This window comes from Lepidochelys kempii, chromosome 5 (genome assembly GCF_965140265.1).
Source record: "Lepidochelys kempii isolate rLepKem1 chromosome 5, rLepKem1.hap2, whole genome shotgun sequence".
Lineage (NCBI taxonomy): Eukaryota > Metazoa > Chordata > Testudines > Cheloniidae > Lepidochelys > Lepidochelys kempii.
Window position 1 is genome coordinate 1,298,460 of NC_133260.1, and position 16,645 is coordinate 1,315,104.

Consider the following 16,645-nt stretch of genomic DNA (forward strand, 5'->3'; position numbering starts at 1 on the left):
AAAGTCTGTGGGGGCGGGGGGGTAGGAAAAAACAAGGGGAAATAGGTTACCTTGCATAATGACTTAGCCACTCCCAGTCTCTATTCAAGCCTAAGTGAATTGTATCCAATTTGCAAATGAATTCCAATTCAGCAGTCTCTCGCTGGAGTCTGGATTTGAAGTTTTTTTGTTGTAATATAGCAACTTTCATGTCTGTAATCGCATGACCAGAGAGATTGAAGTGTTCTCCGACTGGTTTAGACTGTCTTCAGGACACAAAGCTCACACAGCTTCCACCTTCCTGGGTCTGACCTCGGAGCATTCAGCCTCCTCTGCCCCTCCATGCGCTTCCCACAGCGAGTCCGCTCAGGCAGGGCTCCTGGGGAAGCCAGAGGGTCCTGCCCCCAACTCCGCAGTCAGACGTGACTCTCAGCCAGCCAGTAAAACAGAGGTTTACTAGATGACAGGAACATGGTCTAACACAGAGCTTGTAGGTGCAGAGAACGGGACCCCTCAGCTGGGTCCATTTTGGGGCCAGTGAGCCAGACAACCCCGTCTGCCCTTCACTCCATGTCCCAGCCAGCCCCAAACTGAAACTCCCTCCAGCCCCTCCTCCTCTGGGCTTTGTCCCTTTCCCGGGCCAGGAGGTCACCTGATTCCTTTGTTCTCCAACACTTTAGCTCTCACCTTGCAGGGGGGAAGGGCCAGGTCATCAGTTGCCAGAAAAGAGGATGTCGGCCATTCTCTGTGTCCAGACTCCTGCATACACATGCCGTCTAGGGCTCTGCAAGGATCATACACCCTTACCCCACCCCCTAGATTCTTAAGAACTGCCTAAGGGAAACTGAGGCACCCCCACACTATTCAGAGGAAACATTAAGAACTGTCCCACTTGGTCACACCTTCATGATATTTAGCTGCTGTAGTGAGAGTCAGCCGACAGGCCTGTCTCCTGTAAGACATTAGCGTCTGCAGTTAGCATACGTCTTGAGGTCTATGAGCTTTGAAGAGATCAACGACCCAACGGAAACACCAAGTATTGGGGAGCTGAAAGTTGAGGGTTTAAGGGGAATTTCTGACCACAGGAACAACCAACCACCAGAGTGTCGTGGCAGTGAATCGACATCTCTGTAAGTAGAGTCAGAATGAGCTCTCCCCTGACATCTGGTGCTGAGCTGAAAAGGCCTTCAGGGGCTGATCTCGTTTGCATGGGCATACCCACCCCGCCTAGCATGATGGGACTGCTTGCCCAAAGGTCACGTTGCCTGCTGTGGGATCCCCGGTCTCTTTGTTATTGGGGCAGGAGTAATAAAGTGTTCTTATCCTGGTTATTTGAATCCAGGACAGTAGAACTGTACTTGGCATTTTATGCCTGAGGGGCTCTCCCTCAGCTGAGAAGCACTCACTAGGCAAGGGACATGGGTTCCAAAGGCCTGGGGCTTAGGAGAGGTAGTTGGGCTTTGAAATGCTGTCTTCTTGGGGGTGGGTTTTTTTTTTTTAAACACTGTGTAATAATAGAGCTGATTCAGATAAGAGTCTTGTAAAATGCTGTTGAGCTGAAATCGTTGAGACCTGGGTTTAAGCGTGAGATCTGCTCTGGGCGAGTGATTCTGGTGCAAGAAGCTTATGCAGGTGTGCTAGCAGTGAGGCTCCTCTGCGAACAGCTGAACTCACTGAGAGCTGTGTTAAGTGGGGGGTGGCCCTGAGGGCACATTGGTGAGTGGCGGGTGGAGAGGACCAGAGCAGGACCCCACACAGCAGTGAGGCAATTGGCCCTGAGCAGCGGAGCGTGTAAGGTGCCTCCGTACCTTCCACCTGGGCTGGGAGGTGAACTCTGCAGATGAAGTTCTGAACTCTGGGGCTGCACTGACTAAGGACAGGGGCTGAGAATTGGGTGACTTTTGGGTTGCTGGACTTAAGACCCTGAGAGGAAGAGGACACTGCCCAACTCACTTGGGGGTGGGTCTTTTGCTCATGGTTGGTGTTATGAATCCTGTTGGGGGTGTTTCCCCAACATAATGCTGCATTGTTTCCCTCCTTTATCAAAAGACTTTGGCTGCACTCAGACTCCGTGCTTGCGAGAGGGGAAGTTTTGCCTCTCAGAGGTGCCCAGGGGGTGGTGTGTAATTGTCCCAGGTCACTGGGTGGGGGCTCGAGCCGGTTGCACTGTGTTATTGGGAATGGATCCCCTAGATACTGAACCCGGCCCTTCTTGCTGCCAACGCTGATGGGCAGAAGGGTTACACATATAACAGGTACGTGAGGTAGATCCACACACACCTCAACACAAGCGGGCCATGGTAACGAATTGCCGTATAGGATAACAAGGGCTGTGTCCTGTGCCCCACTGGCTGCAGAGCCCCTGGGGCGTGGAGCCCTACAGAGCTGCTGCGGCCGATGCTCGCTGGAGCCTCCTTTGCGGGTGCCCGGCTGGAGCTGCCTCCCGCTGCCGCTCGGAGGGGCTGGGGCCTGGGCCCTGCCGCTCACCCAGCTCTGAGTGGAGCTGTGAGCGCCCAGAGTAGCCAGCCAGGCACGAGGCCCCAGGCCCAGTGTCTGGAGCAGGCCGCCTGGCCACAGAGAGGAAATCCAGCGGCTGGTGGGGCATGCGTGGGGAGAGCCCACTCACAGGAGCTCAGACCCCCCACGCAGCCCCCTCCGACACGGCCCCCATCAGGCTCTGAACGCGAGAGAACAGACCTCTTGGGCAGGGACGGGCGCTATAGTGAACTGTCCCTTGTCTCCCTAGGGGGCTGGGCCAGGCCCCAGGCGATACCTGGCCCAGCCCCGGGGACGGGCTTGGGGGGCTGCTGGGGCTCTTCTGTCTGCGGGGTCCTCGCCCGGCTGGCTCAGGGATCAGGTTGGAATGACCCAGCACCTGGGGTTAGCCCAGACCTGCCCATGGGGCGCTCCCCAGCACTCCAGCAGCTGGTGCTGGCCATGCCCCCAGGAGCCTGTCCCGGCCCCTGGGCAGGGTGTCCCTGTTCCTGGTGGGGATGGGGATGGGGGAGTGTGGCTGGGTGAGGGCAGAGGCCCCAGCTGGGTGGGCAGGAGCACAGGGCAAAGCCTGGGTGCGTGGCCCACTGCATGGGCAGGGCTTCGGCGCCCACCCCACCACGCTGCCAGCCACGCACTGTGGGGGAACCGGAGCTGGTAGCCTAAGCCCGGGTGGGTCGTGTCCCTGCAGCCCCATGGCACTGGGAGCTCTCCCCTGGCTCCCACTGCCTTCCTGGGGGGCTGAGCCCCATTCCCTGGGTGGCCAGAGGGGGGAGCTGGGCCGTGGGTTTGGGTTCCCAGACACGCTGCCCTCTTGGGGGAAGGAGATGGGGGACCTGGTGCCCAGGGTTCCCCTGCGTTAACGCAGCTGGTTCTCTCCAGCAGAGCCATGGTGGAGCACACGGTACCTGCCCCTTGGCTTGCTGGGGACCTGCCTCTTCCTTCTGGCCACCACCATCGGCCTGGGGGTTCGCTGTGAGTAGGGGACTCGGGCTGTGGGGGGCTTGTGGGGACAAAACGCCCGGCCAGGGGAGAGAGGGAAGGAGCTGCATGTGGGGAGTGATGATGTGGGGGGCAGGGGGCCCCATGGGGGGGGGTCAGGGCAACACAGGGCGCGGGGAGGGGTGAACCCGAGCAAAGGAGAGTTTGGGCTGCAGCTCAGGAAACCTCCCCAGCAGCAACACGGATCCAGCTGAGGAGCCATGGGGGGCCCTGTCCGGGGCATTTGGGGGCCCTGTCCTGGGGCAGGCAGGGTCCTGTTACCAGGGAGATGTGGGGGGCCCTGTCCCAGAGCAGGTGGGGACCTTTTACCAAGGAGATGTGGGGGGCCCTGTCCCAGGGCAGGTGGGGGCCCTGTTACCAGGAAAATGTGGGGGGCCCTGTCACAAGGGAGCCATGGGAGCCCCTGTCAGGGAATCCTCTCTGGGGAGGGGCCCATGGGGGGAGGGGCGGGGCCCTGTTTCTTGGGCCCTCTACCCGCTGCCCGCCTGGCACCCGCCCACCGGCACAGATGTTGCTGGGGCCAGTCAGCGCATGGTGGGGCTGACGCTTCCCCAGCTCCGCTGGCCAAGGGCTGTAGGGCACAGGCGGGTCCCTGGCAGGGCCAGGAAAGGCTGCTGGGCGGGCACTCGGCTGGCCCTGGCTGGCTGCCTGCAGGGCGCTCTGCCCAGCCCCTCGCTGGCCGGCACCCGGGGCCCCTCGCTGTGGGTTCGGAGGCTGCCTGCTGGCTGCAGCCCCCACTCACCTCCCAGCTGTTTGAACTGCCTCGGCCCAGCGTTCCTGAGTCTCCGTCACCGCTGCTGGAGGCTCTGGCATTTGTGGTGTTTAGATGTTGCTAAAACCACCGAATCAGCAAATTAAAAATACAGGAAAAGCATGTTTTTGCTGTGGATCCCCACAACACCTTGCAAGCTACACAGGATGTCCAGCAAAAGTAGCTCAGTGCAATTATTGCAAAAAGACTGGACATTTTGCTCAAGTATGTCGCAGTAGCCAGTTCAATAAACAGGTGCATACAGTTACAATACCAGATGTTACTGTGCTGAGCGTGGACAAAATCACTACTGCACATATTCCAGAACAAATAAAGTGCACTGTAAACGTTTCCGGTATACCCTCAGGCAAACCACACTCTATTCAGCTAATGTTGGACACTGGCTCAGCAGTATCTATGCTACCTGATTCCATCTTTCTGCCTTACTTTAAAGACGTGCCTCTTACTGAACCCAGACTTCACTTGGTGTGCTATTTGAAAAACCATATTCCAGTACATGGCTGCCTGCCAGCAATAGTTACTTTTGGTGATTGCTGTGTAACTGCAGAGTTCTACATTGTCCACAAAGGCACTCCTATCCTTGGCAGAGATTTATTGGCTGCTTTAAATCTCAGGGTAGTTAATGGACGAATTGATCTTCCTCAGCAAAGCGCTCCTGCGGTACACACACCAGTTTCAGCTGGGACCCAACACCAAGTTGAGGAGAAATGCGGCTGTGCTTATGGGTTTCTGCATAAAGGTAAAATGCGGAATAATGTGATGCCTGTGCAACAGAAGTTACAGTGCTTACCATTTTCAGGCAGGGAAGCTGTTTCAGAGGAACTGAGAAAACTTGTTCAAAAGGACATTATTGAAGAGATCGACTCCTCGGAATGGGTTTCACCTGTCGTAGTGACGCAGAAGAAGGGTGGAGGCATTCGCCTTTGTGTGGACTTAAGGGAGCCAAATAAAGCTATTGTGATTGACAGCCATCCTCTTCCTCACATAGAAGAAGCATTTGCAGAACTCCGTGGAGCAAAGATGTTTTCTACTCTTGATTTGCAGAGTGCATACCACCAGGTTACGTTGCATGAAGATAGCAGAGACCTCACAGCATTTATTACACATAAGGGACTATTTCGTTTTAAACGTGTTCCATATGGTCTCGCATCTGCCCCAAGTGCCTTCCAAAAAATGATGTCATTGATTCTGAAGAATCAACATGGAGTTCAGTGCTATCTGGATGATATTATCATGTTTGGAAATACTTCTGAGGAGCATGACAATAACCTGCAGTCTGTACTAAACTGCCTCAGCAAAGCAGGCCTCAAACGCAATAGGTCCAAATGCAAATTTAGACAAACTGAACTCTCCTTTCTGGGGCATACAATTTCACAGGCTGGACTAAAACCTGATCCAGATCATATCCTGGCAATTTCAAATGCTCCTTCTCCAACAGATTTGCAAACCTTACATTCATTCTTGGGTCTTACCTCCTGGTATGCAAAACTCATTTCCAGTTATGCTTCTGTCATTGAACTGTTACGGGAATTACTACGGAGAAGTTCAACCTTAGTGTGGACAAGAAGACGCACAAGCTAGTTTCGAAACGGTGAAAGACTTGATTGTTCATAGTCCAGTACTTGCACTGTTCAGTCCTGCATTGCCCTCAATTGTAACTACTGATGCTTCTGATTATGGCCTTGGGGCTGTTGTCACACAACTGCGTGAGGACAACACAGAGAGGACGCTTGCGTTTGGTTCAAGGAGACTAAGTAATGCTGAGAGGAAATATTCTACAGTCCAAAAAGAAGCACTTGCTTGTGTCTGGGCTATGGAAAGATGGAGAACTTACCCGTGGGGCCGCAGGTTCAAGTTGCGCACAGACCACAGCCCTTTGACGACGTTGCTCACCACGAAAGGACTGGGAAGAGCAGGATATAGTATTGCTCGAGGGTCTGCAGGACTACTCTCTTTCAGTTATGAACTGGAATATAAGCCTGGAAACCAAAACGTGGTCGCCGATTGCCTTTCTCGCCTGCCTTTGCCTTCACCAGATGGTCCACCGGAGGATGAGGATGTCGTGGTTGCGCTTATTACAAGTGCTCTCACTGCAGTTACAAGAGAACGATTTCAAGCTACTTGTTCAGCGTGTCCAATTCAACAAAAACTACAGGAATTTCTGACAAAGAGATGGCCCAGTCACCCTAAAAACCTTGACCCGGTTTTGCTGCCTTATTTTAGAGTTCAGGATGAACTTTGTTTGATGGCTGTGTGCTACCAGGTACACACCGGCTCCTTGTGCCAGAAGAATTACAGTCAAAACTCATACACCTGGCACACGATACTCATCCAGGAATTGTCCAAACCAAACAACGACTACGGGATCTGTATTGGTGGCCAGGGATGGACTCTCAAACTGAAGCAGTCATAAAATCCTGTGTCACTTGCCAAATGCATGATAAGAGAGCAGTGACATGTACCCCTCCATTACAGCCTGTTCCTCTTCCTGAATCTGCATGGGAAAAAGTGGCAATTGACATTGTAGGACCCTTTGATACTGCTCCAATTGACTGCCATTATGCCATCATCTTAATAGACTATTTCAGTAAATGGCCTGAGGTAGCGTTTACATCGCAAATCTCTTCTGCTACAGTAATTAAGTTCCTCTCTTCAGTTTTTAGCAGGGAAGGTAACCCCAAAGAACTGGTTTCAGATAATGGTCGTCAATTTACTTCCCTGGAGTTTGAAACTTTTCTAGCACAGAGGAACATTTTATACAGAAGGTCATCCCTATAGTACCCTCAAGCCAGTAGGGAAATTGAATGATTTAACAGAAGTTTGAAAGAGAGTTTGCAAATGGCTAAACTGGAAGGGCGATTGTGGATACCCTTCACAACTGATTTCTTGCAAGCATACCGGGCTACACGACATGCCACCACGCAAAGATCGCCTGCAGAGTTACTGCATGGGAAACAGATGAATACTAAACTGAACATTGTTGGATTGTTAAAGGCACGACCTGATGCCCCAACCGAGGATGATGTCAGAAAAACAGTTGAACAGAACCAAGCAAAGTCTAAGGCTTTCACAGACAAGCGGCGGGGTGCTAAGCAACCAAAGTTTGAGTGTGGTTCCTTCGTGAGAATACGAAAACCTGGAGCTTTACGCAAAGGGGACCATAAATTCACAGCTCCTCTTAAAATCATAGAAAAGAAGGGACCTTACACCTATCGACTTTCTGATGGGCGAGTATGGAATGCTTCTTATCTTGCACCTGCCTATGCACCAAGAGGAGATTATGCCAACGCCCAGTCTGCATGGGATGACTTCACCGTGGTACCAACACAACAAGACATTGACCTGGAACCGGGGCTTGAGAGACGGCCTGTCAGACCCAGATGACCACCTGTCTGGACTAGAGACTAGGTTATGTAGTATCTACAGTGTTTTCAGTGTCATATTTCTGCCAACAGTATAGTGTCTTGTTTCATATTTGTTCCTGTGGTTAGAACAATAATGTTTATTTTAATTGGGAGAGTTTCTTAAGAGAGGCGTGAATGTGGTGTTTAGATGTTGCTTGTAATTATTAGAATTGGGAGCTCTGGCTGTTGGGAGTCTGAAAGGACAGGAATCAGGAAGGAGCGGGGAGGAGTTGAGAGGCTGGGAGAAAACTACCGAGGGTGCAGCAGCAGCTTGGTAAAGAGGTTTCCACTTCAAAAATAAAGTCCTGTTGAAGCTTGTTAGTACCTTGCCTGGTTGATACAACAGCATTACGGGGCTGTTCTCCACGGTCGGGAGGGTCCCTGTCCCCCTAGGGCCCTGCTGGGGTGGATGAGTGAGCCCAGTTCTTGAGTCGCCCTCCCGGCCCCACCCTGCCTTGCTGGCACGTGCCCGTCGGCCTATGCGTCCGGCCAGGCTCACGCTGTCTGTCCCCTGCAGACTGGCAGGTTTCCCAGCATCTGCAGCAGGCGTCCCGAGCGCACGAGGCCGAGAGCAGCCGCCTCTCCCAGCAAGTCAGCACCAAGGGGGCGACCCTGGCGCAGACGGCGAGGGAGCTGGAGCAGACGGCGAGGGAGCTGGAGCAGACGGCGAGGGAGCTGGAGCAGGCCAGGCGGGAGCTGGAGCTGATGCGGCAGGAGGAGAACAGCACCCAGGAGCAGCTGCGAGAGCGGGAGGCCGCGTTAGAGGGAACGAAGGAGGAGCTGGCGAGGGTACAGGAGGAGAAGAGAGAAATTAAAGAGAAGCTGAACCAAACGGAGAGCGCCCTGTCCAGCATCCGCCCCTGCGAGCAAACAGGTACTGGGTTCCCGGGGTGGGGGTCACTGGGGCACCCCACCCCCCAGCAGGGACAGCTGAGCTCTGGGGCGGGGGAGCACCCAGGGCCAGGGCCGTGCTGCAGCAAGTGGCTCTGGTCATTCAGGAGGGGCAGCTCTTCCCCCAGGCAGTGCTGGCCCCCAGGTCTGCATGGTGCAGGGGAGTGTGTGTGTATTGATGGCGAGGGCGGGGTGGGGGCGGCAATCAGTGCTGGAGACGAGACAGAAAACCCCGGGTGGTGGGCACTGGCTGGTTCCATGGAATAAGAGTTGGGACGTGAACCCGTTGTCCTGGCCCAGTTCCAACCAGCTCCCCTAAATCCCCCTGCTGTTTCAGCTGTTAAACACGCTGCATCCCACCCCAGAGGTGGCTGCGTCTCAGGGGTGCACGAAGCAATGCCTGCCACATGTAGCCTGTCTAACGGTTTATCTGTAGACACAAGCTAGGATCTTTGGAGAAAGGGTGCTGGCCAAATACAAACTATGAACATGCTAATTAGTCAGCCGAGCTCCCATGATTCAGTCTGGCTAAGAGATAACACCTGGACTAACTGAATTCGGGCTGCTTCTCCACCACTGAGCTCTGCTTGCACCCCCCTGCTCTCCCTGCCCCCACCCCCCCGATCTGCTGGCGCTCCTCAGACCCGACCTGCAGCCCCACAATCCAGGTCCAGGCCTCTCTCCCATGTGTTCAGAAGTGGGCGACGCGCACAAACAGCCCATGGGGCCCAGCACACAACGGCCCGTTCGCCTTTGGGACTTCTTGTAGCAAATGCCCACACACGGGGCAGGTTGAGTCATATTTTGTGCCCATGACGCGCTTGGTGCTTCAACCACCCCAGGCAAAGAAACTATCCCAGGCAATAAAAAATGAGATCAGCTTCCCTGAGGCTGCCCCTGCCAGTCCTGGCCCGGGCTCCCAGGCAGGCGAGCTGGGCGACTCTCCAGCCGGGGCTCTGGTGCGGTGGAGACACCCAGGGCCCTGCACCCTCGCCAAGGGCAGAATCCCAGCCCTGAGGACGACGCACCATCGCAGACAGCCTGGGGCCTCGCCAACGGGCAGAGCGGGGCACGGGGAGGAGGCGGCTGCCAGGTGACACGGGCAGCGCGTCGCCGTCTGCTCACACGGAACAAGGAGCTCTGTCAGAACGAGGGAAACAGCCCGATCCCTAGAAGGGCTCAGTCTGTCCGCGCATCACTGCCCAGCCCTCCGGCCAGAGCTGTAACGGAGCAGTGTCCACGTCCTCACGGTGGCTGAATCCCCGGGGGTGGGGGAGAGCAAAAGGACAGGGAGATGCCGCTCGTTTACCCCACCAGGGAAATGTTGAACCCCATGAACAGTTACACTTGTATCTGAGCCCTGGACTCAGCTCCCAGCCTGCCCCAAACCCTCGAGAACCCTCCCCCCCCGCCCTCCACCTGCTCGGAGCAGCTCCTGGGGCAGCCTGGAGTCTGGGGGAGTGTGAGCCCCTGGGGAGGGACCAGGCCTTCTTTGTACGGCCCAGGGCATGAGCCTGTTAGCTGAACTCAGGGCCAGGAGCGCCTCTGAGCCTCTCACTCCCTCTTCCCTCCAGGCTGCTGCCCGGCAGACTGGGTGTTGTACAGAGGAAAGTGCTTGTTCGTCTCGAAGGAGGAGAAGACTTGGGAAGAAAGCAAGAAAGACTGCAAAGGGAACTCTGCTCGGCTTCTTATCACCAAATCCTGGGACTCGAGGGCAATGCCGGTACGGTACATGCACGGCCGGAGCGAGCGCGGCCGGAACACTGCGTAAAGAGGGGGTGTCTCCAGGCTGGGCGGGGGGGGCGTTGGCAAATAGGCAGGGGCTCAGAGAAGAGCAATGGCAATGATCCAGGGGCTGGAGGAGCGTTACCAGCTCACCTTCTCCACTGAGCAGCGCACCCGCACTGTCCTGGATTGTTCTTTTGTGTCTGACAGATTTGAAGAACCCCCCTTCCTGTTGTCTCTAACATTCCTTGCCAGCTGTAACTCGTTCCTTGCCTTGGCTTTCCTGATTTTGTCCCTACATGCTTGCACTATTGCCACGTCCACTCTCTTGGAGCCGTGCCCCGCCCTCCGTTCCCTGGATTTGTCCCTATGGGTTTGTAGAGAGCTAGAAAGCTCCTCGTGTAGCCACATTGGCCTCCTGCCGCTCCTCTTCTCTCTCCTCTGCCTCCGAATAGCCTGAGTGTTACAGCTCTTAGGAACTGCCAGCCCCCTTCGACTCCTTCTCTCCCCTCCACAGGACCCTGCCTGCGATTTGGCTGACTCCGCTGAAATCCGCCTTTCTGAAGTCCAGTGTCCTTGTTTTGCTGTTCTCGTGTCCTCCTTTCCTTAGGGTCTTGAATTCCATCAGATCATGGTCACTTCCTCCCAAGCTCCCGCCCACCTTCACGGTCGCAACTGGTTCATCCCTGTTGGTCAACACCAGATCCAACATGGATGACCCCCTCGTTGTTTGCTCAACTCCTCCTGAATCAGAAAACTGTCCCCTACACGTGCTAAGAACTTGCATGTTATGGCTTGTTGTAACAGTCTTACAACAGATGCCAGGGAAGTTAAAATCCCCCATTAATACGAGCTCATGCGTGTTAGCTAATCCTGTTACCTGCTTGTGGAATGACTTGTCCACTTCCTCGTCCTGATCTGGTGTCTATAACAGACAACGCCCATCCATAAGATCTCTGCTGTTCTTTTCCCTTGTTATCCTCACCCAGAGACTCTCCGTAGTTCTGCCACGTACTTCGCCTCGCGGCAAGTGTGCACGTTCCTGACCTACAGCAAACACCTCCTCCTTTGTCCCCATATCTGTCCTTCTGGAACAAGCTCTATCCCTCAGTGCTGGTACTCGAGTCATGGGAGCTGTCCCACTAAGTCCCCTTAATGCCAATTGAGTCATAATTTTCTTCATAGGCCATGACTTCTAGTCAGGGCCGGATTAACTCTCCTGTGGGCCCGGGGCTATTAGATATTGTGGGGTCCCTGTAAACAAGTCTTCTTTCTGGAAGGGAGTTTGGTGCAGGAGGGGCTGGGGCAGGGGGTTGGGGTGCAGAAGGGGGTGCGGGGTCTGGGAGGGAGTTGGGGTGTAGGAGGGGGATTCTGATCTGGGGCAGGGGGTTGGGGTGCGGGGTCTGGGAGGGAGTTGAGGTCCAGGAGGGGGATTCTGATCTGGGGCAGGGGTTGGGGTGCGGGAGGGGGTGCGGGGTCTGGGAGGGAGTTGGGGTCCAGGAGGGGGATTCTGATCTGGGGCAGGGGGTTGGGGTGCAGGAGGGTGTGCGGGGTCTGGGAGGGAGTTGGGGTGCAGGAGGGGGATTCTGATCTGGGGCAGGGGGTTGGGGTGCATGGTCTGGGAGGGAGTTGAGGTGCAGCAGGGGGATTCTCATCTGGGGCAGGGGTTGGGGTGCAGGAGGGTGTGCGGGGTCTGGGAGGGAGTTGGGGTGCAGGAGGGGGATTCTGATCTGAGGCAGGGGGTTGGGGTGCGGGCTCTGGGAGGGAGTTGGGGTCCAGGAGGGGATTCTGATCTGGGGTAGGGGGTTGGGGTGCGGAAGGGGGTGCGGGGTCTGGGAGGGAGTTGAGATGCAGCAGGGGGATTCTGATCTGGGGCAGGGGGTTGGGGTGCGGGCTCTGGGAGGGAGTTGGGGTGCAGGAGGGGGATTCTGATCTGGGGCAGGGGGTTGGGGTGCGGGGTCTGGGAGGGAGTTGAGGTGCAGCAGGGGGATTCTGATCTGGGGCAGGGGGTTGGGGTGCAGGAGGGTTGCGGGGTCTGGGAGGGAGTTGGGGTGCAGCAGGGGGATTCTGATCTGGGGCAGGGGGTTGGGGTGCGGGGTCTGGGAGGGAGTTGGGGTGCAGGAGGGGGATTCTGATCTGGGGCAGGGGGTTGGGGTGCGGGCTCTGGGAGGGAGTTGGGGTGCAGGAGGGGGATTCTGATCTGGGGCAGGGGGTTGGGGTGCGGGGTCTGGGAGGGAGTTGAGGTGCAGCAGGGGGATTCTGATCTGGGGCAGGGGGTTGGGGTGCAGGAGGGGGTGCGGGGTCTGGGAGGGAGTTGGGGTGCAGGAGGGGGATTCTGATCTGGGGCAGGGGGTTGGGGTGCGGGGTCTGGGAGGGAGTTGGGGTGCAGGGGTGGATTCTGATCTGGGGCAGGGGGTTGGGGTGCGGGAGGGGGTGTGAGGTGCAGGCTCCAGCCGGGAGGCACTTACTACAGGCGGCTCCCGCCCGGCGGCACAGCTGGGCTCAGGCTGCCTGCTGTGGCCCCACGGCGCTCCCGGAAGTGGCCGGCTGCTAGCACGTCTCCGCGGCCCCTGCGGGGAAGGGGACAGTGTGTCTCCGTGCGCTGCCCGCGTCCGCAAGCGCCGTCCCCGTGGCTCCCACTGGCCAGTTCCCAGCCTCCGCTCTAGCCAGGGAGCGCTGGGCTGGTCCGGGCCTGCAGGTCTGTTGTATTGATTTAGAGGGAGTGTACCAGCCCAAAGAGTCAAAGGTGTTAACACGACCCTGTCACTGTCCAGCATTGAACAGTTTTAAACAACGTTCAGGGTTTGGTCTACAGAGACCTCGGCCTGCTGAGTGCCCCGGCAAACACCCCATTCAACAGCCTCTTAACCTTTCATTAAAGATACAGAAAAGGGGGAAAAACAGTTAAAGCCTTTGGAATTAAAGTATTATGTAAGGCTTGCATTTGAACAACATCCCTTGTTCCCTTTCCTTTCAGCTGGAGAGAGTTTTTAAAAAGAACCTGTCTCCCTTTTGACAGTCTCTTAGATGAGCAGCTGTCAACCTTTCCAGACTTCTGCGCCCCTTTCAGGAGTCTGATTTATCTTGCGTACCCCCAAGTTGCACCTCACTTAAAAACTACTTAAATACAAAATCAGACATAAAAATACAGACATGGCACAGCTCACTAGTCCTGACAAATTTCGACTTTCTCATTTTTACCATATAATTATAAAATAAATCCACTGGAATATAAATATTGTACTGACATTTTGGTGTATCGCATACAGTGCAGTACAAACAAGTCAGTGTCTGTCTGAAATATTAGTTTGTCCTCACTTCGCTGGTGCTTTTTCTGTTGCCTGTTGTAAAACTAGGCAAATATCTAGCTGAATTGATGCACCCCCTGGAAGACCTCTGTGTACCCCAGGGGTACATGTTTCCCTGCCTGACAACCACTGTCTCAGATGGTATCAAAGATGGTGATAACTGTCCTTCTGGGGAGAGGAGAAGACGTTAGCTGAGATGGGCTAGCGCTGCTGTTAAAGTCCAGTCCTGTTTCCTAAAAGACAAAACGAGACAAACACCCAAAGGGGGAGAGAAGAGAACAGCAAAGAGAGAAAATGCAGCTTCTCTCTCTGGTGCTGACTCTCACGTGCAGCCTCACTGCTGGAGAGACTCAGGCCCAGCACAAGGTCTGATCGGCCACTCTGAGACCTGACAAACTCGTACCACCATTGGGCTGGTTAGGGCATTGCATTCCTCTGCCTCCCTGGTCACAGGCTCACAGCCTTGCTGCAAAATGTACAGTCTTGGCTGGCTACCCAGACTCTTATTAGACAGAAGTCAAAAGGAGAAGGACAGGGGAGGGAAGAAATAAGGTGGGGAAGGAAAGGGACGCCCAAGGGAGATGGAGAGATGAAGTCTCACATCCCAAATGGTGTTCAGGACTCAGCCAGAGCTGGTGTCATCTGGGTCCCTCTCTCTGGTCCAGTCTGGTCAGGACAGGACATCTCTCAGGGTCCAAATGATGGTCCCAGAAGATGGGTGAAGGGCAGCCAGGATGGTGAAGCTGGCTTCAGCAGGCAATTTGTCTCCCAAAGTCTCTTTCTTTAAGGATGCCGAAGGGAGTAGTGGGTAGAACAGCCCCTGCCCTCCTTGTTTTGTCTACCAATTAGACCTAATTTCTGACACACCAATTTTGGCTCCTTGACTTTTGTCCCACACGTCTCTTGTTTATCAGGCAAGGCCTTAACGCAGTCCTTGAGTTACACCAGGGGGCCTTTTTATTTGGACTAATTCAGTCTGTCTCCTTTTTCCACCTTTTCCCATCACGTTTCTTGTCCTAGGGGTATTGTGACATCTTAGGAACCGTTGCCCACTTTTCACAGCTGAGCTCACACTTCGGGGAAACTCGTAGGCCCAGTTAGCACAGCCGATCGCAGCAGGGAAAGTACCCAGGGCCTCTCATTTCTGGGAGCTGGGGTGAGTGGGCTCCAGTACGATGGATAACTAATAGCAGGGTGCGCTGGGAGGATGCTGTTCGCTGCCCCACACCTGGCTAGCTGGGTAACCCCACTTCTGGAGCAATGTGATCATGCTCATGGAAACATCCTTTTCTCCACCAGCTAATCCCTTCCCTGCAGTTCTCTGCTTCTTCACCGCAGTCACTTGAATGCAGGGGTGTCATTATGTGACTCTTTTCTTCCTAGAATTTTCTGAAAAATACTAATGTCCAGTACTGGATTGGACTAGTCCGGAATCAGGAATCACAGTGGCAGTGGAAGTGGGTTGATAACTCACGCTTCGAAGAGTAAGTATCATATTTATTTCTTAAGCTAGATGCTCCATGTGCTAACCAGTGGCACCATCCAAAAGAAATATGCACTTTAGTAGCTGTAGCTAAAGCCACTGACTAAAGTGCGCTGGAAGGGTTAGAAGTGGCTTCCCATAATGGAACCAATGGGCCTGCAGTTCCTCATGTGGACCCTTTGCCAGGGGGGAATATTTAAAGCAACACCATGTACTTGAAAGCTGCAAAATAACGAGTTTCAAGCAGTTTCAAGTCCTCTGAGTAAATTCTTTATCGGTAGCGCCCAAGCGTAAGTCAGGTGGTTCCTGGGAGGGCAAGGGGCAAAACCACAGAGCAAATGAGTGTAAAACACAAATCCAGATGTCAGGAACGTACTGAACAGCGCTGGCAGGGAACGTGAAGAGGAGACATTTCTTAATTGTCTCTGACCCAATGCTGGGAATCTGGCTAACAAGCCAGAGGAATTGGAAATTCTCACTGATGAGAAGAAATGAGGTATTATTGTCATCACTGAGGCCTGGCGGGATGAGTCACAGGACGGGGATGTTAAACTCACTGGTTACAGCCTCTTTAGGAAGGTTTTTGGGGGGCACTCTGCATGAAAGGCAGCATCACCTGTTTTAGAGGTGTTGCTAACTCAGAAGTGCAGGATCATGCCTATGGATGAATGTGCTAACAAAGCCCAGCGGGTGCACGGGTGGGGTCTGTTACAGACACCAAATCAAACCAGAGAACAGAATGGGATACTCACTAACCTCTTGTCTGTGACGTGGGAAGAAAACCTGTGTTATGAGGGACTTCAGTCTGGGAGAGGTGTGGGAGGTCTCACGACCTGATCACATTCAGTGTGGGCACACAGAGGACAGTCCCAACCAGTAATTTATTCGTAGACCAGAAGGGACCACGATGTTCATCTAGCCTGACATCCGTCACACACAGGCCAGAGCACTGCTCCCCAAAGATGCACTAAAACGTATCTTCTAGAAATCTATCTGACCTCGATTTAAAGACTCCAATCCATGGAGACACCCCCCCCCTCCCATGGTGAGCTGTTCTAGTGGTTAATCACCCTCACAGCTAGGAAACAGCATCTTATTTCAAGGTTGAATTTGTCCAACTCCAACTTCCAGCCATTGGACCTTGTTATGGCTTTGTCTGCTAGCCTGAAAAGCCCCTTGGTGTCAGCTCTCTTTTCCATGTGTCAGAACCTAGACACTGAGACGGCGTCACCTCTCAACCTTGTCTTTGGTAAGCGGATTAGATTGGGCTCCTCAAACCTCGGATCATACATCCTGTTTTCCATCCTCTGGATCATTTTTGTGACCCTCCTCTGAACATTCTCTGGTATTTCCACATCCTTCTTGAGGTGCGGACACCAGGACTGGACACAGTATTCTAGTATCCCCTCTGTACGCAGCATGGTCAGGCTAAGATCACTTCCTTATTTCTACTGGAAAGTCCCTTTTTTATACACCCATGGAGCACGTTAGCCCTTTCTGCCACAGCCTTGCACTCACGGCTCACGTTGAGGCCACACAAAGTCCTTTTGTGAGTCGCTGCTTCCCAAGACAAAGTCTCATGTTGTAA

At 54.4% G+C, this 16,645-nt stretch overlaps 1 protein-coding gene across 1 annotated transcript in view; it reads left to right on the top strand.

Annotated features, from left to right (window-relative positions):
- LOC140911996 (B-cell differentiation antigen CD72-like) overlaps positions 1 to 16,645 on the top strand; it is a 41,489-nt gene that overhangs the window by 11,978 nt on the left and 12,866 nt on the right. The window contains exons 3-6 of the mRNA XM_073346150.1: positions 3,358 to 3,447; positions 8,168 to 8,524; positions 10,116 to 10,264; positions 14,958 to 15,058. Coding sequence (XP_073202251.1) covers positions 3,358 to 3,447; positions 8,168 to 8,524; positions 10,116 to 10,264; positions 14,958 to 15,058 — 697 coding nt within the window. The remainder of the gene's footprint in view (positions 1 to 3,357; positions 3,448 to 8,167; positions 8,525 to 10,115; positions 10,265 to 14,957; positions 15,059 to 16,645) is intronic.